Source organism: Schistocerca gregaria, chromosome 2 (assembly GCF_023897955.1).
Source record: "Schistocerca gregaria isolate iqSchGreg1 chromosome 2, iqSchGreg1.2, whole genome shotgun sequence".
Taxonomy (NCBI): Eukaryota; Metazoa; Arthropoda; class Insecta; order Orthoptera; family Acrididae; genus Schistocerca; species Schistocerca gregaria.
This window is the reverse complement of record NC_064921.1, coordinates 383,219,209-383,239,335: the sequence shown is the minus strand read 5'-3', so window position 1 is coordinate 383,239,335 and position 20,127 is coordinate 383,219,209. Positions and strand designations below refer to the sequence as shown.

Genomic DNA, 20,127 nt, shown 5'->3' with positions numbered 1-20,127 from the left:
AATTTATTCAAACAGAATTGTTACTTCATTGTGTGTTCTATCAACTCTTATAGTATTTACTTTGCTTCTGATACTGTCCATTAGCTTCAGTGTTCTAATCTCTGTATGTCTGATAAATATTTCAACCTTTAGGCCACTAAAAGGGCTTGTCCTGGCAAGCCGTATGCCTAGCTTGTAAATTTTGCTGTAGAAAGAGAAGTAAATGTATGATAATATTACACTGTGTAAATCTATAAACTCTAATATTTCTAATCAACTTATTATTTTGTTTTTCTTTCTTTTTATCTCAATCTTTCATCTACAGTTATACTGCTGTATAATGTTACAATGTCCACGGTTAAAAATTTAGTTTGAGGTGGTATAGTCAGCTCATGCATACAGTTAACAATTTCGTAGCTGTTCTTCACAGAATAAAATTTGTCCAATGTATGGTACTCATGCTTGTTTCCTTCTGTGCAATGAACGTACAGTAGAATATTAATGATTTTGTGTACATTTCAGTTTCTTGAACCACTTGGAAACATTGATTAAAGCTTTTCTTACACTTCGCAGTTCGATTCCCATCAATTTTTTGTGGAAGGAGTAGACGCTGTTGTTAGAAGCATGGCCCGCTATTCTTCTAAGCCTGTGTACACCTACCAGTTCTCGTTCGTTGGTCCCCTCAGCGCATACCCTGGTGGCCCAGGTGAGGATTAAACTTAATTAATAGTATAATTAGCATAACGTGTGTCATTATTTAATCATGATTTGGTCATTTGTTTGGATATTCAACTTACTTTATTACACGAAGTAACTCAATCCGAAAATACATAGAACGTATCTCTTATTATACTTTTCCCTTTTCCTCCTCAAAAGAAGATTTGAATAGATCATCTGCTAAAGCATCGCAGCGTATATTACAACATACAGTAAGTACTACTAAATGGCGTGTACAATATGAAAACTCCTTAGTAAACAGGAAGCATTCTAAAAACATTGTCCATCTAGAACCGAAAGATTGTCTAAAAAGCATGCAGTCTAAAGCGATATTATGAATTCAGGCTGTCAGGATTTTCATGAAGATTTACAATCAGGTTCGCTCCGAAACAATGTGCAGTACATCTATAACAAGGTGTTAAATAGTAATGTCTGCCTCCATAGCTGACTGGACAGCACGGCAGAGTGCCATGCAACAGGTCCTTGCTGGATTCCCTGTTGGGCCACCGATTTTCTCCTCTCGGGGACTCTCTGTTATACTGTCTTCATCATCATTTCCTCCTCATCGACACCCAGGACGCAGAAGTGGTGTCAGCTAAAAAGACTTGCACAGGCGGCTGGGATCGCGGGAGGCGGAAGTCCCGAGTCGGCCACACGCATTTCAAATAGCTCTGAGCATTGTGGGACTTAACTTCTAAGGTCCCCTAGAACTTAGAACTGCTTAAACCTAACTAACCTAAGGACATCACACACATCAATGTCCGAGGCAGGATTCTAATCTGCGACCGTAGAGGTAGATATGTAAACAGGTAGAATTCGGTGCTGCGATCGGCAACGCCTACGTAAGACAAAAAGTGTGTGGCCTAGTCGTTAGATCGGTCACTGCTGCTGCAATGGCAGGTTATCAAGATTTAAGTGAGTTTGAACGTAGTATTATAGTCGGCGCACGAGCGATGGGGCACAGCATTTCCGAGGTAGCGATGATGTGCGGATTTTCCCGTACGACCATTTCATGAGTGTACCCTGAATATCAGCATCTCGGTGAAACATCAAATCTCAGACGCCGCTGCGGCCGGAAAAAAAGTCTGCAAGAACGACGACTGAAAAGAATCGTTCAGCATGACAGAAGTGCAGCCCTCAAGTAAATAGCCAATTTCAATGCTGGGACATAACCAAGTGTCAGCGTGCGACCCACTTAGCGAAGCATCATCTATATTGTCTATCGCAATCGAAGACCCACTTGCCTACCTTTGATGACTGCACGACACAAATCTTTACGCCTCGTCTGGGCCTGTCACCACCGACATTGGACATTTTGGAGACAAGCTAATGAATCCATGGAACCTGCATGTCAGCAGGGGACTATTCAAGCTTGTGGAGGCTCTGTAATGATGTGGGGATTGTGCAAGTGGAGTGATATGGGACCTCTGATAAGTCTAGATATGACTCTGACGGGTGACACGCACGTAAGCATCCTGTATGATCACTTGGATCCATTCATGTCCATTGTGCATTCCAACGGACGTGGGCAATTCCAACAGGACCATGCGATACCCCAGACGTCCAGAATTGCTACAGAGTGGCTCCAGGAACACTCTTCTGAGTTTAAACACTTCCGCTGGCCTTAACGCCCCAGACATGAACACTATTGAGCCTATCTTCTATGCCTTGGATCGAGTTGTTCAGAAGAGATTTCCATTCTTCGTACTCTTACAAATTTGTGGTTAGCCCTGTAGGACTCCTGGTGCCGGTTCCCTCCAGCACTACTTCAGACATTAGTCGAATCCATGCCACGGGCCGCGCGGGGTAGCCGGGCGCTCTAAGGCGCTTTGCAAGGCTCGCGCGTGTCGTAGGTTCTAGTCCTCCCTCGGGCATGGGTGTGTGTGTTGTCCTTAGCATAAGCTAGTTTAAGTTAGATTAAATAGTGTGTAAACCTAGGGACCGATGACGGAAGCAGTTTGATCGCATAGGAACTTACCACAATGTTCCACTTTTTTTTTTCCATGCCACGTCGTGTTGCGGTACTTCTGCACGCTCACCAGTTTCCTTGGCACTTCAGTGTAATACTAATAATAATAATAATATGAGTGACTTTGGCCTTTGCCATGTCCATGTGCAAGCATCGACGAAGTGGTTTGACACAAGCAGGTGTGCATACAGAAAGTGTGGGACTTCCAACAGCGATACAAAATCAAGTCACTGAGACGACGATCTGTCATAATTATACCCTAACGAAGAAAGGAATTAAAGATAATTGCAGGAAGCAGACCATATACAACATTTCCCGAAAAATCATGCAATGGGCTTCTCATTGAGAACTCTCGTCGCAACGTTGTTTGTTTGTGAGATTATCGTGTTATTCCTAGTGTAATGAGGAGAAACCTCTACCAATACTCGTCGGAATTCGAAGACAGTAGGATTTTAACATATAGAGACTACATTTTGTCGTTCTGCAACACTGTTGTTTGCATTGGGATCACACGACCATTGGCGACTCGCAGGTATCCACTCTGGGATTTCACCAATTTTTTAATTCAGATACATGTGAGAGTGCAAAATTAATAGCGTCTGTTGTATATCGGTCATGGTTTTCGGCATATTTATACAACTTCAGTGCTGTCAATAATAATAATAATAATAATATAATATTAATAATAATATAGTGAAAGATAGTGAAATTGAGTAACACAGACCTAGAAGCACTCAACACACTTACACGATCACAATGCCACAAATATAGAATACATCACATACATTCAGCAACGGCAAGATTCACATTAAGCAGAAAGGAAGGAGGAAGGGGATTTATCGAGATAAGAAAATTCTTTACAGAACGAGCAGAAACTAGCAAAATACACAAAGCAATCAGTCATATAACTACATCGGCTACACCACTGCAATTTCATAACCACTTCTAAAACGCATTAGATCACATAACATCAACAGAAACAAAGAAAGTAAACTGGAAAAAGAAAACACTACATGGCAAGCACCCGGATCATCTAACACAGCCATACATCGATCAAGACGCATCCAACACACGGCTAAGAAAAGGCAATATATACAGTGAGACGGAAGGATTCATGATTGCAGTACAGGATCAAACTATAAACACCAGATATTACAGCAAGCATATTATTAAAGATCACAATACCACAACAGATAAATGCAGACTTTGCAAACAACAAAAAGAAACAGTAGATCACATCACAAGCGGATGTACAATACTAGCAAATACAGAATACCCCAGAGGAGACGACAATGTAGCAAAAATAATACATCAACAACTTGCCATTCAACATAAAGTAATAAAACAACAATTTCCCACATACAAGTGTGCACCTCAAAATGTACAGGAGAATGACGAATACAAATTATACTGGAACAGAACCGTTATAACAGATAGAACAACACCACATAACAAACCTGACATCATACTCACCAATAAAAAGAAGAAATTAACACGTCTAATCGAAATATCCATACCCAATACAACAAATATACAGAAGAAAACAGGAGAAAACATTGAAAAATACATCCAACTGTCTGAGGAAGTCAAGGACATGTGGCATCAGGATAAAGTAGACATTGTACCAATTATACTATCAACTACAGGAGTCATACCACACAATATTCACCAGTACGTCAACGCAATGCAGCTACAACCAAACGTATATATACAACTACAGAAATCTGTTATTATTGATACATGTTCAATTACCCGAAAGTTCCTAAATGCAATGTAACATATACCGCACAGTTAAAAGAAGTCACGCTTGATCAAGGTCTGCGTCACTTTCCATTTTTAACCAGACATAACGCCTGAGAAAGGAAAGAACTAATAATAATAATAATTATTATTATTATTATATACATAACTTGTCTGAAAAAGGAAGATTGCTTTTGTGGATTTTTGTTGTTTTCTACATGATCAATTACAGTTTATGGTTAGAACAAAATATCTTTTAAGCTTTCGCTACTCTCCGTTTCGCATTTTTGTGTGAGTGCGAGTCTACGTGGGTTTTTGTTTTTTCGGACAAATGTACAGTATCCCTAATTATGTATTAGCTAACGAATTCACTGCCAGGCTGAAAATCAGGTATTTTTTCTTTGCAACCACACAACAACTGACCCTTAATATACACTTCTTTGTTACATGTCCGCTTGTAGCCATGCTTTTTTGATTTCGTCACATTTTCAGCCAACGAATCTGGCCTGGAAGGCCGTAATACCTTTGCTGCTAACTTTTTCTGGTAATTTTCGTTTCTGCCAGCGCTTCAATGAATGTTCAAATGTGTGTGAATTCCTAAGTGACCAAACTGCTGAGGTCATCGGTCCCTAGACTGACAAACTACTGAAACTATCTTCAACTAACTTATGCTAAGACCAACACACACACCCATGCCCGGGGAAGGACTCGCACCAGCCGGCCGCGGTTGTCTCGCGGTTCTAGGCGCGCAGTCCGGAACCGTGAGACTGCTACGGTCGCAGGTTCGAATCCTGCCTCGGGCATGGATGTGTGTGATGTCCTTAGGTTAGTTAGGTTTAAGTAGTTCTAAGTTCTAGGGGACTGATGACCACAGCAGTTGAGTCCCATAGTGCTCAGAGCCATTTTTGACTCGCACCACCGGCGGGAGGGGCCGCGCAGCACGTGACTAATGGACAACCACCTCCAAACCCAAATGGGGAAATTATTAAATTCGGGTAGTATTATATACCGATAACGTCACTTGACTAGAACATAAACGAACCGCTAAGAGCCATAAGGCGAAAAGGACACCGTCTCCGACCCCCGTACCTAAGTGAATATCGAAACAACCAGTTAGACAGCTTTTCGTGAACGTTCAGATATATATACAATGTAGACCTAAAGTACAGATAAAACTGAGCCAATATAAGATCAACATATGTCAAGAGTATGAATAAATGCTGGGGTATCAAAATCGACAATGATGTGCTTTATGGTTCTCAGCGCCACAAATGGATAACTTTACGATAAAAACCAGAACTTAATTTACTATATCTCTTTTAGAATATCACAAAACATGTTTTCTATCAGTATAGCTGTAACATATACTGATTTCCGATTAAATTTTATTATATAGTGAGTGAATTGGCGTATCTGTGAGTGTGCTAGCACCTACTGCGATTTTTACCAACCTAACGTGAATAAAAGTCTGCTGCAGTGTGCTACCACCTCGTGCCATTGACGTAAACTTGTAGTTCAATGGTAAGGGCTAGCAGTGCACATTGTGAATCGTCCACATTGTTTATCAAATCTGTAAGTATTTGGCGCATCAGGCAGTTACATCAAGCCAGTTGCATATGCTCAGAAGCTCCTTAAAACGTGCGCATTTGAAGGTGTGCTCTCGACCCTGATACCAAATTCATCGAGCTTAGGGGGGGGGGGGCAATGTACCTGTAGCACAGCGCGATGGATTCAGTGCCGTGTATTTCAGATTACCGCATCTACATTACATTTAACAGCTTTCACAGAAAAATGCCCAATAAATCCGTAAGGTGTCAAAAATTAGATTTTTTCACGCGCTCTTGTACTCTTATACAACAGCCGCCACTGCACACGTCTGTTATGCGAATATGGAATCTTTAGGTTCAACACCGTACTGAGTCTCTACAGCACACTGCTCTAGAGCCAGAGACAGCAGACATAGCAATTGCTTGCAGGATCCTAAAGCCATGTCACGGGCCTTCAGTCAGAAATGGCCTCGTTTCCAACAGACAGCGTTACAACAAATGGAGAAGCGTGGACCATCAGCACAGTGGCCATTGCTTCGGCTTCCCGTGACAGGCAGAAGAGACAAGGCGGTGTGCGATAACATCCTCATTTTAGAAAGGTCTCGGTTCTGCATGTATCGCCTTGATGGTCATACCCATGTGCTGGTCCTCTGAGCAGAACAAACGTTGCCACACCGTATTCATCATCATACTGGCCTAGCACGTGGCCTGATGATGTCGGATGCCATACGACGGTGACAACGCAATCGTATCAAGTTCGAATAGTCGTTATTTGGGACAGCAGTAGTGACGTTACTGCGTGTTAAGGACGGGAGTGGTGCTCTAATTTTGAGATCTCCGAGTCGTCATCTTTCTACATGACAATCTAAGACCGGATGATAATCTCGTCATATTGGCCTAGATCAATACAGATGGTGTTCCACTGTTGTCCCGAGTAGCAAATTCTCCAGAACTCTCACCGACTGAAATGTCTGGTCATCGTTTGCTGAGAGACCAGTGCGCCACCACTCACCACCCACTACAGCTGATGAACTCTTTTTTTTTTTTTTTTTTTTTTTTTTTTAACGCAGCGTGGGATGACGTGCCCGTTATCTATTAACCAGGCTCAGTGCAATTAAGTGCCGAGCTGGGTTGGAGCCGTTGTTGCTGCCAGAGGGGGCAGCTCCGTGTACTGCGTGTCACATTATGTGTACACCATAAAATGACCAAATTATAAACGTATTCTCCCTATTATACCATATTCGCGCAATAAATAAAATTTTGTAATTTATTACCCTTTCTGGTATTGCACTTCTAGTAGCCATCGGTGTATATATAGCTCCAATTTCCAGACTATCGTACATCTGGCTGCTTCTTGATATGTACCAACTTTGCAGAGTGGTGGTGATTACTCAAAAGTCAATTATTTTGGTGGTAAGGTCTTAAGGGACCAAACTGCTGAGGTCATCGGCCCCTAAGCCTAGACAATACTTAATCTAACTTAAACTAACTTACGCTATGGACAACACACACACACACAAGCCCGAGGGAGAACTCGAACCTCCGACGGGGAGAGCCCTCTGACTGCGACAAGGCGCTTCAGACCGCGCGGCAGTCAAATATTTTTCAGATGTAAACTTTTATGACCTGGAGGGCTAAGAAAGCCACGAGTCGACATCATAAGTTTCGTTGCATTCAATGAATTCACAAATTTAGATGGTCGATTTCGCAAAACTTGAAAGTTCCATGAGGCTCGCAGTTTGACATCAGCGACACCCCCCTAATCATGATGGTTCATCGTCACCTGCTAACATAAATTCAGTTCCATGTTAAGATGAATCAATAGAATTATTATTGAGTGTGTGATTTTTGCCGATATAAAATTATTTGTGAATGCAACAAGTCGGAACTATAAAGCCATGAGTTAGTTCAGTATCGAAAAATGTGTACGCAGTGTAACTCGAAAAAGAAAACTCACGACTCTACAAACTTTCTTGTATTATAGTTACCAACTACCTGAGCCAAGTTCAGCCATCCACCGTTAGCCGGTGCTGCAGTCGCGACAGTGCTGTTTTTGGCAGAGTAAAAATTTTAAAAAATCCAAAATTTCAGATGTCACGAAATTCTAAAATCCAAGATGTCACTGCGTTGAAATGGGTGGGAGACTTTTTGAAAAAATATTGTAGGATGTGTCAGACATATGTCCCATCGTTATTCTGTCGACGACAGCGCCTACACATCATTTCGGTAAGTAATATTCACACTTGTCTTTGTAAACATTCATGGATGTGAGTAGTCTTCAACCCCCTCCAATTACGTAACGACCGAAAGTCGTAATTCATAGTAAATTTTCGGTTTATTTTTACATGCACAACTACCTCACAACTTATGTTACATCGTTTCTGAGTCACCCTGTATATCTTCATCTATATCTACATGTACATCATACTCCGCAAGACACCTAATGGTGTGTGGCGGAGGGTAATTTCGGTATCACTATCTTGTCCCTACCGCGCGGGATTAACCGAGCGGTCTCAGGCACTACAGTCATGGACTGTGCGGCTGGTCCCGGCGGAGGTTCGAGTTCTCCCTCGGGCATGGATGTGTGTGTTTGCCCTTAGGATAAGATAGGTTAAGTAGTGTGTAAGCATGGGGACTGATGACCTTAGCAATTAAGTCTCATAAAATTTCACACACATCTGAACATTTTATCTGGTCCCTCCAACCCTGTTCCACCCACGAATAGCGCGTGAGAAGAATTATTGTCGGTACGCCCGTGTATTGGCTCTAATTTCTCAAATTTTCTCCTCGTGGTCAACATGCGACATGTACGTGGGGGGAAGTAATATGCTGTCCCGAAATGTCAATAATAAATCTCTCCGTGATGCACAACGCCTCTCTTGTAACGTCTGCCAGTGAAGTTTGTTTAGCATCTCTGTAACTCTCTCTCGCCAGCTAAATGATCTAGTGACGAAACGCACCGCTCTCCGTTGGAATTCTCTATCTTCTCTATCACTCCTACCTGATAGGCATCCAAGATAGATTAACAGTACTCAAGAACCTGGCGATCAAGCGCCTTATAAGCCATTTCTTTCGTGGATGAGTTACATTTCCTTAAGATTGATCCGATGAATCTGAGCATGGTGTAGACTTTTCCCAATATTTGTTTTATAAGTTCATTCCAGTTAAGATCGCTCTGGATAGTTGCACGTAGTTATTTTACGGCAGACGCTATCTCCAGCTGTTTCTCATCAATAGTGTAGCTGTACAGTTGTGGATTTCTTTTCCTATGTATGCGCAATATGTTACATTTATTTACGTTCATGGTCAACTGCCAGAACCTGCACCATTCATCAGTTCTCTGCAGCTCGTCCTGCAAAATATTACTATTTTCTGGCGTTGACACTTTGGTACAGACAACTGCATCATCTGCGAATAGCCTTAAACAGCATCCGACGATTTCTACTAGATCATTTATATACACTCCTGGAAATTGAAATAAGAACACCGTGAATTCATTGTCCCAGGAAGGGTAAACTTTATTGACACATTCCTGGGGTCAGATACATCACATGATCACACTGACAGAACCACAGGCACATACACACAGGCAACAGAGCATGCACAATGTCGGCACTAGTACAGTGTATATCCACCTTTCGCAGCAATGCAGGCTGCTATTCTCCCATGGAGACGATCGTAGAGATGCTGGATGTAGTCCTGTGGAACGGCTTGCCATGCCATTTCCACCTGGCGCCTCACTTGGACCAGCGTTCGTGCTGGACGTGCAGACCGCGTGAGACGATGCTTCATCCAGTCCCAAACATGCTCAATGGGGGACAGATCCGGAGATCTTGCTGGCCAGGGTAGTTGACTTACACCTTCTAGAGCACGTTGGGTGGCACGGGACACATGCGGACGTGCATTGTCCTGTTGGAACAGCAAGTTCCCTTGCCGGTCTAGGAATGGTAGAACGATGGGTTCGATGACGGTTTGGATGTACCACGCACTATTCAGTGTCCCCTAGACGATCACCAGAGGTGTACGGCCAGTGTAGGAGATCGCTCCCCACACCATGATGTCAGGTGTTGGCCCTGTGTGCCTCGGTCTTATGTAGTCCTGATTGTGGTGCTCACCTGGACGGCGCAAAACACGCATACGACCATCATTGGCACCAAGGCAGAAACGACTCTCATCGCTGAAGACGACACGTCTCCATTCGTCCCTCCATTCACGCCTGTCGCGACACCCCTGTAGGCGGGCTGCACGATGTTGGGGCGTGAGCGGAAGACGGCCTAACGGTGTGCGGGACCGTAGCCCAGCTTCATGGAGACGGTTGCGAATGGTCCTCGCCGATATCCCAGGAGCAACAGTGTCCCTAATTTGCTGGGAAGTGGCGGTGCGGTCCCCTAGGGCACTGCGTAGGATCCTACGGTCTTGGCGTGCATCCGTGCGTCGCTGCGGTCCGGTCCCAGGTCGACGGGCACGTGCACCTTCCGCCGACCACTGGCGACAACATCGATGTACTGTGGCGACCTCACGCCCCACGTGTTAGCAATTCGGCGGTACGTCCACCCGGCCTCCCGCATGCCCACTATACGCCCTCGCTCAAGGTCCGTCAACTGCACATACTGTTCACGTGCGCGCTGTCGCGGCATGCTACCAGTGTTAAAGACTGCGATGGAGCTCCGTATGCCACGGCAAACTGGCTGACACTGACGGCGGGGGTGCACAAATGCTGCGCAGCTAGCGCCATTCGACGGCCAACACCGCGGTTCCTGGTGTGTCCGCTGTGCTGTGCGTGTGATCATTGCTTGTACAGCCCTCTCGCAGTGTCCGGAGCAAGTATGGTGGGTCTGACACACCGGTGTCAATGTGTTCTTTTTTCCATTTCCAGGAGTGTATATTGTAAAGAGCAACGGTTCCACCACACTTCCCTGTGGTACTTCGGATATTACCTAAACATCTGTCAATTTAGTCCCATTAAGAGCGACGTATGGGGTCTATCTGCAAGAAAGTCTTGAATCCAATCGCAAGTCTGCTCCAATACTCCATAAGCTAGTATTTTTATCATTGAATGGTAATGCAGGACGGAGCCAAATGCCTTACTGAAATCAAGGAACACGGCATCAATCTGAGCGGAGTTGTCCACTGCACTATGGATCTCAAGGAGAAACAGAGCAAGGTGTGTTTCGCAGGCTATCTGTGTGCGGAATCCATGTTGATTTTTATAGAGGAGATGTTCATTTCCCAAAAACGTCGCACTACTTGACCACAAAACATGTTCCAGAATTCTACAACAGATTGACGTCAACGATGCAGGCCTATCATTATGTGGATTATGTCATAACGGGCTTCCTTAAAAACGGGAATGACCTGCGCTTTTTACCAGTCGTTTCGTACCTTTCGAACTACGATATATTACTACTAGGAGAGCAAGTTCTTTCGCATAATCTTTATAAAATCTTAAACGTATCTCATCTGGTCCTGACGCCATTCCACTACTAAGCGACTGTAGCTGCTTTTTAATTCCGCGATCGGTTATCTCAATACCTACCATTTCGACGTTCGTACGAAGTTTGAAAGGAGGGACAGTGCTACCATCTTCCGCGGTGAAACAACTTCGGAAGACCTAAATCAGTATTTTGGCCTTCTCTCTGTTGTCTTCAGTTTCGGTGTGGTCGTGGTCGCTGAGAGAATGAATAGAATATTTTGACCCACTCACTGATTTTGCATAAGAGCAAAAACTTTTAGCGTTTTTACTCAGGTCGGTCGAAAAGATCTTACTTTCAAAATCATTGAATTCAAAATCATCGTCTTTTATATACTGTCAAGGAATTAGTAACACAATTCCCCTTTCTTACCCCTGTGCTTCAGCTATTGCATTTCGAGTGGATAATGTATGACTTTATCGTGCGACCGACCCCCACACGTTTCGAAACATTTACTCTCGAAACAAGCCTTGAATTTAAAGTTTCACTGTTCTTAATAACCCTTTCAATGAGAACTTACTGCTAAATTGGAAACTGGCATTATTAAAAACAACTTTGAGAAGACTATAATCGTGTTTAGACGTCTACATCTACATCCATAGTCTGTGGACGACTGTAATTTGTATAGCAGGTGGTACGTCCCGCTGTACCAGTTATTATGGCTTTCGTCCGTCCCATTCACGTATGGAGCGCTGAAAAAATAAGTGTTTAAAAGCTTCTGTGCTTGTAGCAATTAATCTAACACTATCATCACGATCCCTATGGGAGCGTTGTAGTATATTCCTAGGGCTTCCTTGACACAATCTGCGTCTGTCTTCAAGGATCTGCCGGTTCAGTTTCTTCGTCTTCTCTGTGACACTCTTCCGCGGTTCAAACAAATCTGCGACCATTCGTGCTTTCTTTCGCTGTATACGTTCAGAATCCCCTTCAAGACCGTCTAATAAGCGTCCCACACATGCAACCAATATTCTAGGATGGGTCGCACAGGTATGCAATTTCTTTGCAGACTGACAGAATTTCCCTTATAAAAAAATGAACTGAGGTCTACTACCTGCTTTACCTACGACGCGCCTATGTGATCGTTCCACTTCATGTCCCTCCTAAGTGTTACACTGAAGTATTCATATTACTTTGTGAACTAGTAAAATTATACTGATAGGATACTTGCTTAGACGTCGATTTGAACTATAGCGAAACGCTATCGTATAAGACCTGAAGCGGTGGATAGATATGTGATTTTCTTTCTTTCCATTCAAAATACAGTTTCAATAAAATTCACACTTCCTACCTGAGTGATCGTTTTGATAACTTAATGACATCTATCCAAAAACAGTACATGTGTTCAGCACTAGGATGAAAGCAGCAGCTAACTTCCTATCTGAAAATAAATACTAAAACTAAATGATAATGGTCGCCAGTCAAAGAGAAAAAATTTTTATTTTATTTCTGTAATTGATTAAAAAGAATATATGGAAGTTTTTCTTTTGATATCGCAGGTTTACCTGAACACAAAGTGGATGGAAGCAAAATCATTACAACGTATCTTTTCGGCTGTCATGTTCGAAGAAACAAATCTGAAGTAATTACTAATGATAATTCACGATAAACGTGAAAAATGAATGCATGTTGATTGCAACCGTGGTAATGTGAAAGCCAACCACTCCAAATATATAGTTTCACATTTGGTACATCATTTAATTATTGACTTTATTAAGTAAACAACACGTTGACATTGTCGTTACAGATATTTACTTAATTTATAGCCGATCAGTTGATGATTACAGCGTCTGTGTTTTCACACTGTCTGTATCTTCACAATACAATGTGCTTAAGAAACAATCCTATATCTGAAAACCATTTTATTGTGAAGACACAGACAATATAGGAGGGTTGAAACTTTAATAGGGGCAATTCTTTATTTACAGCTCGTACAAAATAGATACGTGTTTCAAAGTTTTACTGACCTTCTAAGTAGTCACCAGCATTGTGTATAACCCGTTGCCTGGGATGTGGAAGTCGTAGGATACTTTTAGCAGTGCCAGTTGTGTTGACAGTTCGAATGGCACTGTCTGTTACCCGACGAATTTGTAGCAGTTCGGAAGCGAATACTGTGAAGTGTTTCCTTCAGTTTAGAAATCAAGTTGAACTCTAGAGGGCTTACGTTAGCGGAGTGCAGTAGGCGGTATAGCACTTAGCAGCCCCATCAGTCAAGCAAATCAGTAACAGATTGCACTGTACGTGTTTGAGCATTGTCCTGCAAAATGAGGGTCAGGTCCTGCAGAAAGTGCCATCACGTCTGTCTCTATGTTGTTCATTTTTGGAACACAGCCTACGACCAGCTGTAAATAACTAGTTGCAACTAATAAAGTTCCAACGCTCTTAAAAACACAAATATTGTATCTATCAACAATATACCCATCCATCGACGGGCTAAAATTACGATATCATATTCGTCCTCCTGACCGGGGAACATGAAGTGCACGACCATAGGGGTTGTGACTGAATAATGCACGGGAGTTCGGATTGGTCCTCGTGGCGTGCTCAGGTAGCCTAAGTACCCGCTCGAGCGGGTATGTCGGTTGTTCACCGCCTGACCGCAGAGTCGCGCGAGCCGGGACGGCTTCTGCTCAGTGTTGTTTGTGTCGTCGTGTGTGTCACATCGTCAACGTCGTTTGGTCCGTAGCGTTAGTTGTGTGTGTCTGTTGGTAATGAAGAAGTTCGAATAGTGTCGGCAGTGGGTTCCAAGTGCGCTCCTACAAACGGTACCGTCAGAGTTAGTTCCGACAAATCCCCGTGATCTGTACAGCCCGGATCCTTGGAGATTCATGACACCGTTCAAGAACATCTGATCAGGTTCATACTGCCTATTTTGATTCTGGCAACTATGTATTTTTTGTTTAGTTTTTGAGTCCACTATAAGTAGATAGGTTGTTTTTGCGTCATAGTTCTGAAGTTGCCTCTAAACACTGAGATGGTTCGATAAGTATGGTACTTCTTGCTAACGCAGAACTGGATTATATAAATGTCTGAGTGTTCAATCTCCCGACAGAAGTTAACGACAGTATACTGAAAGATTTGCTCCCTAGTGGTGATATGAAGGATACGATACGAACTCTGGTCCACTGAACACCGGTTGCAATGTTGTGGCGGACTCATTTCGGTGGAGATGGTAGTCAAACCTTCCCATCGACAGATTTGTTGTTATCACATTCATATAACGTACAATGGACAAGTGGGGATGTGCTTACTCTGCAATGAAAGTGGCCACTAAAGATCTAATTGCCCGCTGCGGGTATTTGTATTGAAGTCCTCATCTGAATAACAATGAAAATTGCCGTTAGGTGGTCTTATCTCTATTGCTCATGAAGTTGGTGCCCTAAGTGCATTGGAACAACAAGGGGATTTCCTGCTTGCTGCTCCCGACTTTCCGCTTTTACCCTAGTAGCACGGTCCTGAAATTGTTGTTGCCAGGCTGGCAGTGTCCGCAGTTCAACTTAAGATACGTCGTACGCAGAATGGTGAGGAGTCGGATACGTCTGCCCCTCACCCAACACTCCCTGAAGTAAGTTTGTTGGTTGCTGTGTCTTGTAGTACTGCGTCCTGCATTCTTGATAGAGCCGATGGTGGGAAAACAGCTGCTGGAGTCTCTAATATTTCTCCTAGTATGGCTCCCTTGCTTGAGGTGCGGAAGTCGTTGAGCCATCTGTTGTTCCAATGATTCAGCAGAGGCAAATTGAGGGGTCTATACGTATTCACTGTATATCATCCATTCAGTTGACTTACTGTTCTTACTTCCATGTAGGCGACTGGAGGCCAGGAAGTTCTACGTTTCGAAACAGATGTAGCGATGCCCGACCACTCTCTGGTGCAGCGATCTGAATTCCAAAGATCTCATCCTGCGCAATGGGTCTCGATGCCAACAAAGCGTCAAACCTGAGTGCACGGTGGCTCGTAAAAGGAAGAAACATACAGAGGCGGTGGGTGCAAGCCGCCGTCCCAGTCTCTGATTTGTCAGTGGATTCTCCAAAAGACGTTGACACTCACAGACGAAGTAATTAACTTCGTCAGCACATCGAATAATTTTTCTTGTTGTTAAAGTATGCAGGCTTATACGTTTCTTTCCTAGAATGTTAAAAGGGCTGAATTGGACTAGCAGCTCTCTTCCGTGCGTCAGTTTATCTGTGATACCTGTGAGGATGTCGAATGTCTCCGAGAAATTAAATTTAGTCGTTTTTCTCTCTCCGGTTTTGCATGATGTTTAATATGGCTCCCGAGTGTTCGACGGGCCCTGCTGTATATTTTAGGGGGGACAGTCCCGCTGAAGGGATTGAAGTTCTTGGTAGTGGTGGAGGAATACGATGTATTTTTCTCCACTTGACCTTAACTCTCCTTTATACATCATACCATATCAAACGCACTTTGGGCCATTCCTGATTTTTATACAGAATACGCGGTTTATTTGTGACATAAAAGTCCACAGAGTATTTTGATAGGTGGTGATTCTAACTGTGTGTTTCATCCTGCAGATCAGTCTCCCCATTTCAACTTCTTTTGTGAACCGTACGATTCAGTTCGTTTCATGTAACTGCACCATGTTTGGATCTGTAAATATCCGAATTTAGTTAGATTTACCTGTTTTACTGCTATTTATAACAGTAGACTTCGCACATTTTATTTATCCGATTGGATGCATGGTAGGATTTTGGCTGCCAATGTCATCCCTGCCTGCTTCAAAGACCACTGTGCAGTGACTGTTACTTTAAATCACACGTGTCGGTGAAATCGTTTCAATCGCTTCGCAAGGCTGAATGTGGCGCTCTTGCAGAATGATCCTTCTCTAGATAAAGGGATATGGGAAGTGTGGGACCGTAGTCTCCTATCAACTGCACGAAACACCACCATTTTGTTATAGTGGGCTCAGTGACAAACGCGACGATATGTCGAAGACTGATGCGATACTGCGCTGATAGAGTGCGGGAATTTCGGAGGACGTAAGAATTTTACTACTCTCTCTTACGTGATCTTCATGAAAGTGTTCATTAGACCCTCCTACGGTCATGCTTGTAAAGGCGCATTTCTTACCACTGAAGGAACGTGAGATGGAAGGTAACGGATGAACTGACTTCTCTGTATCTTCTGATTCGACATTAGACTTGACCTCGACGTGTGTGTCTCACGTCTCTCAAGACCGAGGACGGCAATGTTTTGATGACAATAGCTGACATATTGTAGGCCCTCCATCAGTTCTACGTTGAGCTGTGTGAGGTTCCCGTCCCTGTCGATACGTCATTCTATTTGATTTGTTTATACAAGCTCGGGATTGTAGACTTATTGCTGGATGGTCTACCAAAGGAGTGTTGTCTTTGTTTTTGGCCTTTGTTGGGTACAAATTTTATATTGCTTTTAAAAAAGTGTTTAGAAGACGGTTGTGCCCGACTCGTTTAAAGTTCAAAACTGTGATAATTTTTAAAAATTCTGGTCAAGCAACAACTGATAAATTTCGTCCAATTACTTTATAAATTTTGCTTATAAGAAAATGGAGAGGGCGATGAATAGCCGGCTGTCTGCTTTTCTGGAGAATGTTGTTGCTAACTAAACTGTACTCCTGGTCCTGCTATGCTGACGCCATTAGATGAATGTCGTGACGTTTTATCGGTAGCTACTGTTATTTCTTCTCCTGATGCTCTGCCATCTTTGGATTTTGACAAGGCGTTCGGCTGGGTCAGCCATGGTTTCCTGCTATAGGTACTGGAAGCCGCTGGGTTTAGAATTGACGTGCAGGATCTTGCGTAAATTTTTTACAGGTAGCCATGCTTCGATGGCCGTCAACGGTCAACTCTTACTCTCGATTACCATCCGTAGTGGTTTCCCTCAGAAAATTCCACTTTCAGTGTCGTTGCTTGTTCTATCAACTGAGCATCTTCTTCGAAGGGTTGATGCTCAGTTACAATGATGGATACTCTTGGACGGGACGACCCCGGTACGTGCATTCGCAGACGATGTGGTGGTGTTACTCAGTTCTACCGCTGAGTTAAAAAAAAAAAAAAGAAAAAGAAATGGTTCAAATGGCTCTGAGCACTATGCGACTTAACTTCTGAGGTCATCAGTCGCCTAGAACTTAGAACTACTTAAACCTAACTAACCTAAGGACATCACACACATCCATGCCCGAGGCTGGATTCGAACCTGCGACCGTAGCGGTCACGCGGTTCCGGACTGAAGCGCCTAGAACCGCACTACCACACCGGCCGGCCCGCTGAGTTCCCACTGTTCAAACTATGTTCGATGCCTCTTGCCTTGTATATTGTGCCCGCAACAAGGAAGGTAAACGCCGGTTGATGATATTACAGGGTTTTGATGATTCTGCAATTTCGTTGTCGACGGACAAAAGTCTTTGCGAGTTGTCCATTCAAAATGGCTAACATAATTGGAAGTCGGTTTCGGAGAAGATACCCGATGCAATCCTGCGACATGAACGCCGATCCCTCAACTTGTTTCAAATAGTTCGGATCCCGGATACCTACAGCTTATGAAAAACGTTTTACATCTCTCAGATCTTTTCCCTTCCTGCGATGATGGCTAGGAAACTAAGAATGCTGTCTAGTCGTTTTTTTTTATCGAAGCATCGATTGCGGTATGGGGTAGTCGCGCATGCATGTTATATCTGGGGCTTGAGACTTTCCGATATTAAAAGGAAATCGTCTGGTTTATTTGTTCGGCACACCGTGTTGACTATCTCTGATACAATCCACACGTTCACGCCGCGGTTATTTTGCTGTCTGCGGTTGGGCAGTGTTGATTTGCCTGTCGATGTTGATCGATTTCCAGTTGAAACATGTCCGTGAATTCTGTATTGCTATGAGTTATTTCTGCACTATCACAATTACGTTAATGTGCAGGGGAGGGGTGGGGGGACTGACTGGATGACTTCTTGGAGGACGGTGTGGTTACATCTTAGCCTTTCTGGTCAACCCATGGCGGTGGAGTCCTCGTAGTATCAAGTGGTACACTAAATGCAGTGTACCACTGAGCGCCTATTAATGTTCGACATAGTGTCACGGAACAGTGCACCCGCTGTCCAGCCGTAGACATGAAACAACATAGATTTACCTGTCAGGGTCACGAAGCGAACTGACGCTGGATTATAAAACAATTAATGTTTCTAACTCGATCCGTTGAGAGTGCCCTTTATCTTGATACCTTACTACTTTCTGAGGGAAGAGTCAAATAAAAATCCATGGCTGTTGGGTCACTATATTCATTACATTGTAGCTGAAGCGGACGGAACGGACTCATTCATCTTTCACCAATACATAGCCACTGCATACTCGATGTGTTTGTGCCTGCCCTTGTATCACGACTAATTCGTCAGTTAGTTGAATCGAGTATTTCGTCGTCAAGATATCGGTTGAGTTAGTAGGTCCTTGTGGTATCTTTTCATGGGCCTTTTCAGTTATTGATTCATAGTTTACTGCATTTTTGTAGGTCTGTTGGTTTAACTTTTAATGAAAAAAGCAGCAAAATGCATGGCTATAAACCAAAAGATTGAGGAAAAGCGGTAAAGTGCGTGCCTGCAAATTGATAGATTGCGAAATCGAATCTCGATGAAACTACGGTTTTTCAGTGTTCATTAAATACTAATAATAATAAGAAGAAGACAAAGAGAAGAAGATGAAGTCGGTAGAGTACGTCACGGGATCGAATCTCGGTCTGAATACGTAATTATTTTCCTGTCTTTGTTTTAACCTAATCTTCACATCTCAACCAAGTGTGGAGTCGCCAGAAAAAAAAGACGTGGTTCAGAAGCCGTTCTGAACTAGTTCCCATTTCCCTCGTTGGATGACTGGGGTAGTTTGGGACACGCAAGTCAGTGAAGTGGAGCCTAATGGAAAGACTTGCACCAGGTCAATGGGTCAAACTATCACCTATTTAAAAAAAAAAAAAGTGCTTAAGGCAACCGCTCGTGATAAGCGCGAAATACAAGTTCGAATGCCGGCCTGGTACGAATTTTCACGTGTCGCAAACAGCTGATTTCAACCCATAGTCGCAGAATGCGAACCTGTTCCATACATCAGTTGTTTTTAAAATACGATGGTGACAGGATAAGACGTGTTTGAACATAATACATTGAGGGAAATATCGAGGTCCCAGAAAATAACTAATGGTTCTAATAGCTCTGAGCACTATGGGACTTAACATCTCAGGTCATCAGTCCCCTAGCAGTTAGAACTACTTAAACCTAACTAACCTAAGAACATCACGCACATCCAACGTGCGACCGTAGTGGTCGCGCTATTCCAGACTGAAGCGTCTAGAACCGCACGGCCACCAGCGGCCGGCAACAACTAAAGCAGAGTAATGAAATTTTGGGAATACATATATCTAGCTAACACATTTAAATGCTTAACATTGCAAGGTGACAGGTTAATGTAAGCACGAGACAAAGTATTGCAAATGTGAAATGCTGGTACATTAATAATCGATGTAACTGTTAGAATGTTTCATTCAAGAATTTTGTTGTTCAGTTGCCTGATTTGTTTGTGGGATGGAGTTCCATGCCTGTTGCACTTGCTCGGTCAACACAGGGACGGTTAATGCTGTTTGTGGGTAGCACTGCAGTTGTCGTCCGATGATGTCCTATATGTGCTCGATCGGAGACAGATCTAGTATCGAGGAGCAGGCTCAGGCTACATGTAGACACTCT

At 43.3% G+C, this 20,127-nt stretch overlaps 1 protein-coding gene across 1 annotated transcript in view; it reads left to right on the top strand.

Annotated features, from left to right (window-relative positions):
- Positions 1–20,127, top strand: part of LOC126320831 (esterase FE4-like) — an 88,117-nt gene that overhangs the window by 62,257 nt on the left and 5,733 nt on the right. The window contains exon 9 of the mRNA XM_049994125.1: positions 553–685. Within this exon, the coding sequence (XP_049850082.1) occupies positions 553–685 (133 nt within the window). The remainder of the gene's footprint in view (positions 1–552; positions 686–20,127) is intronic.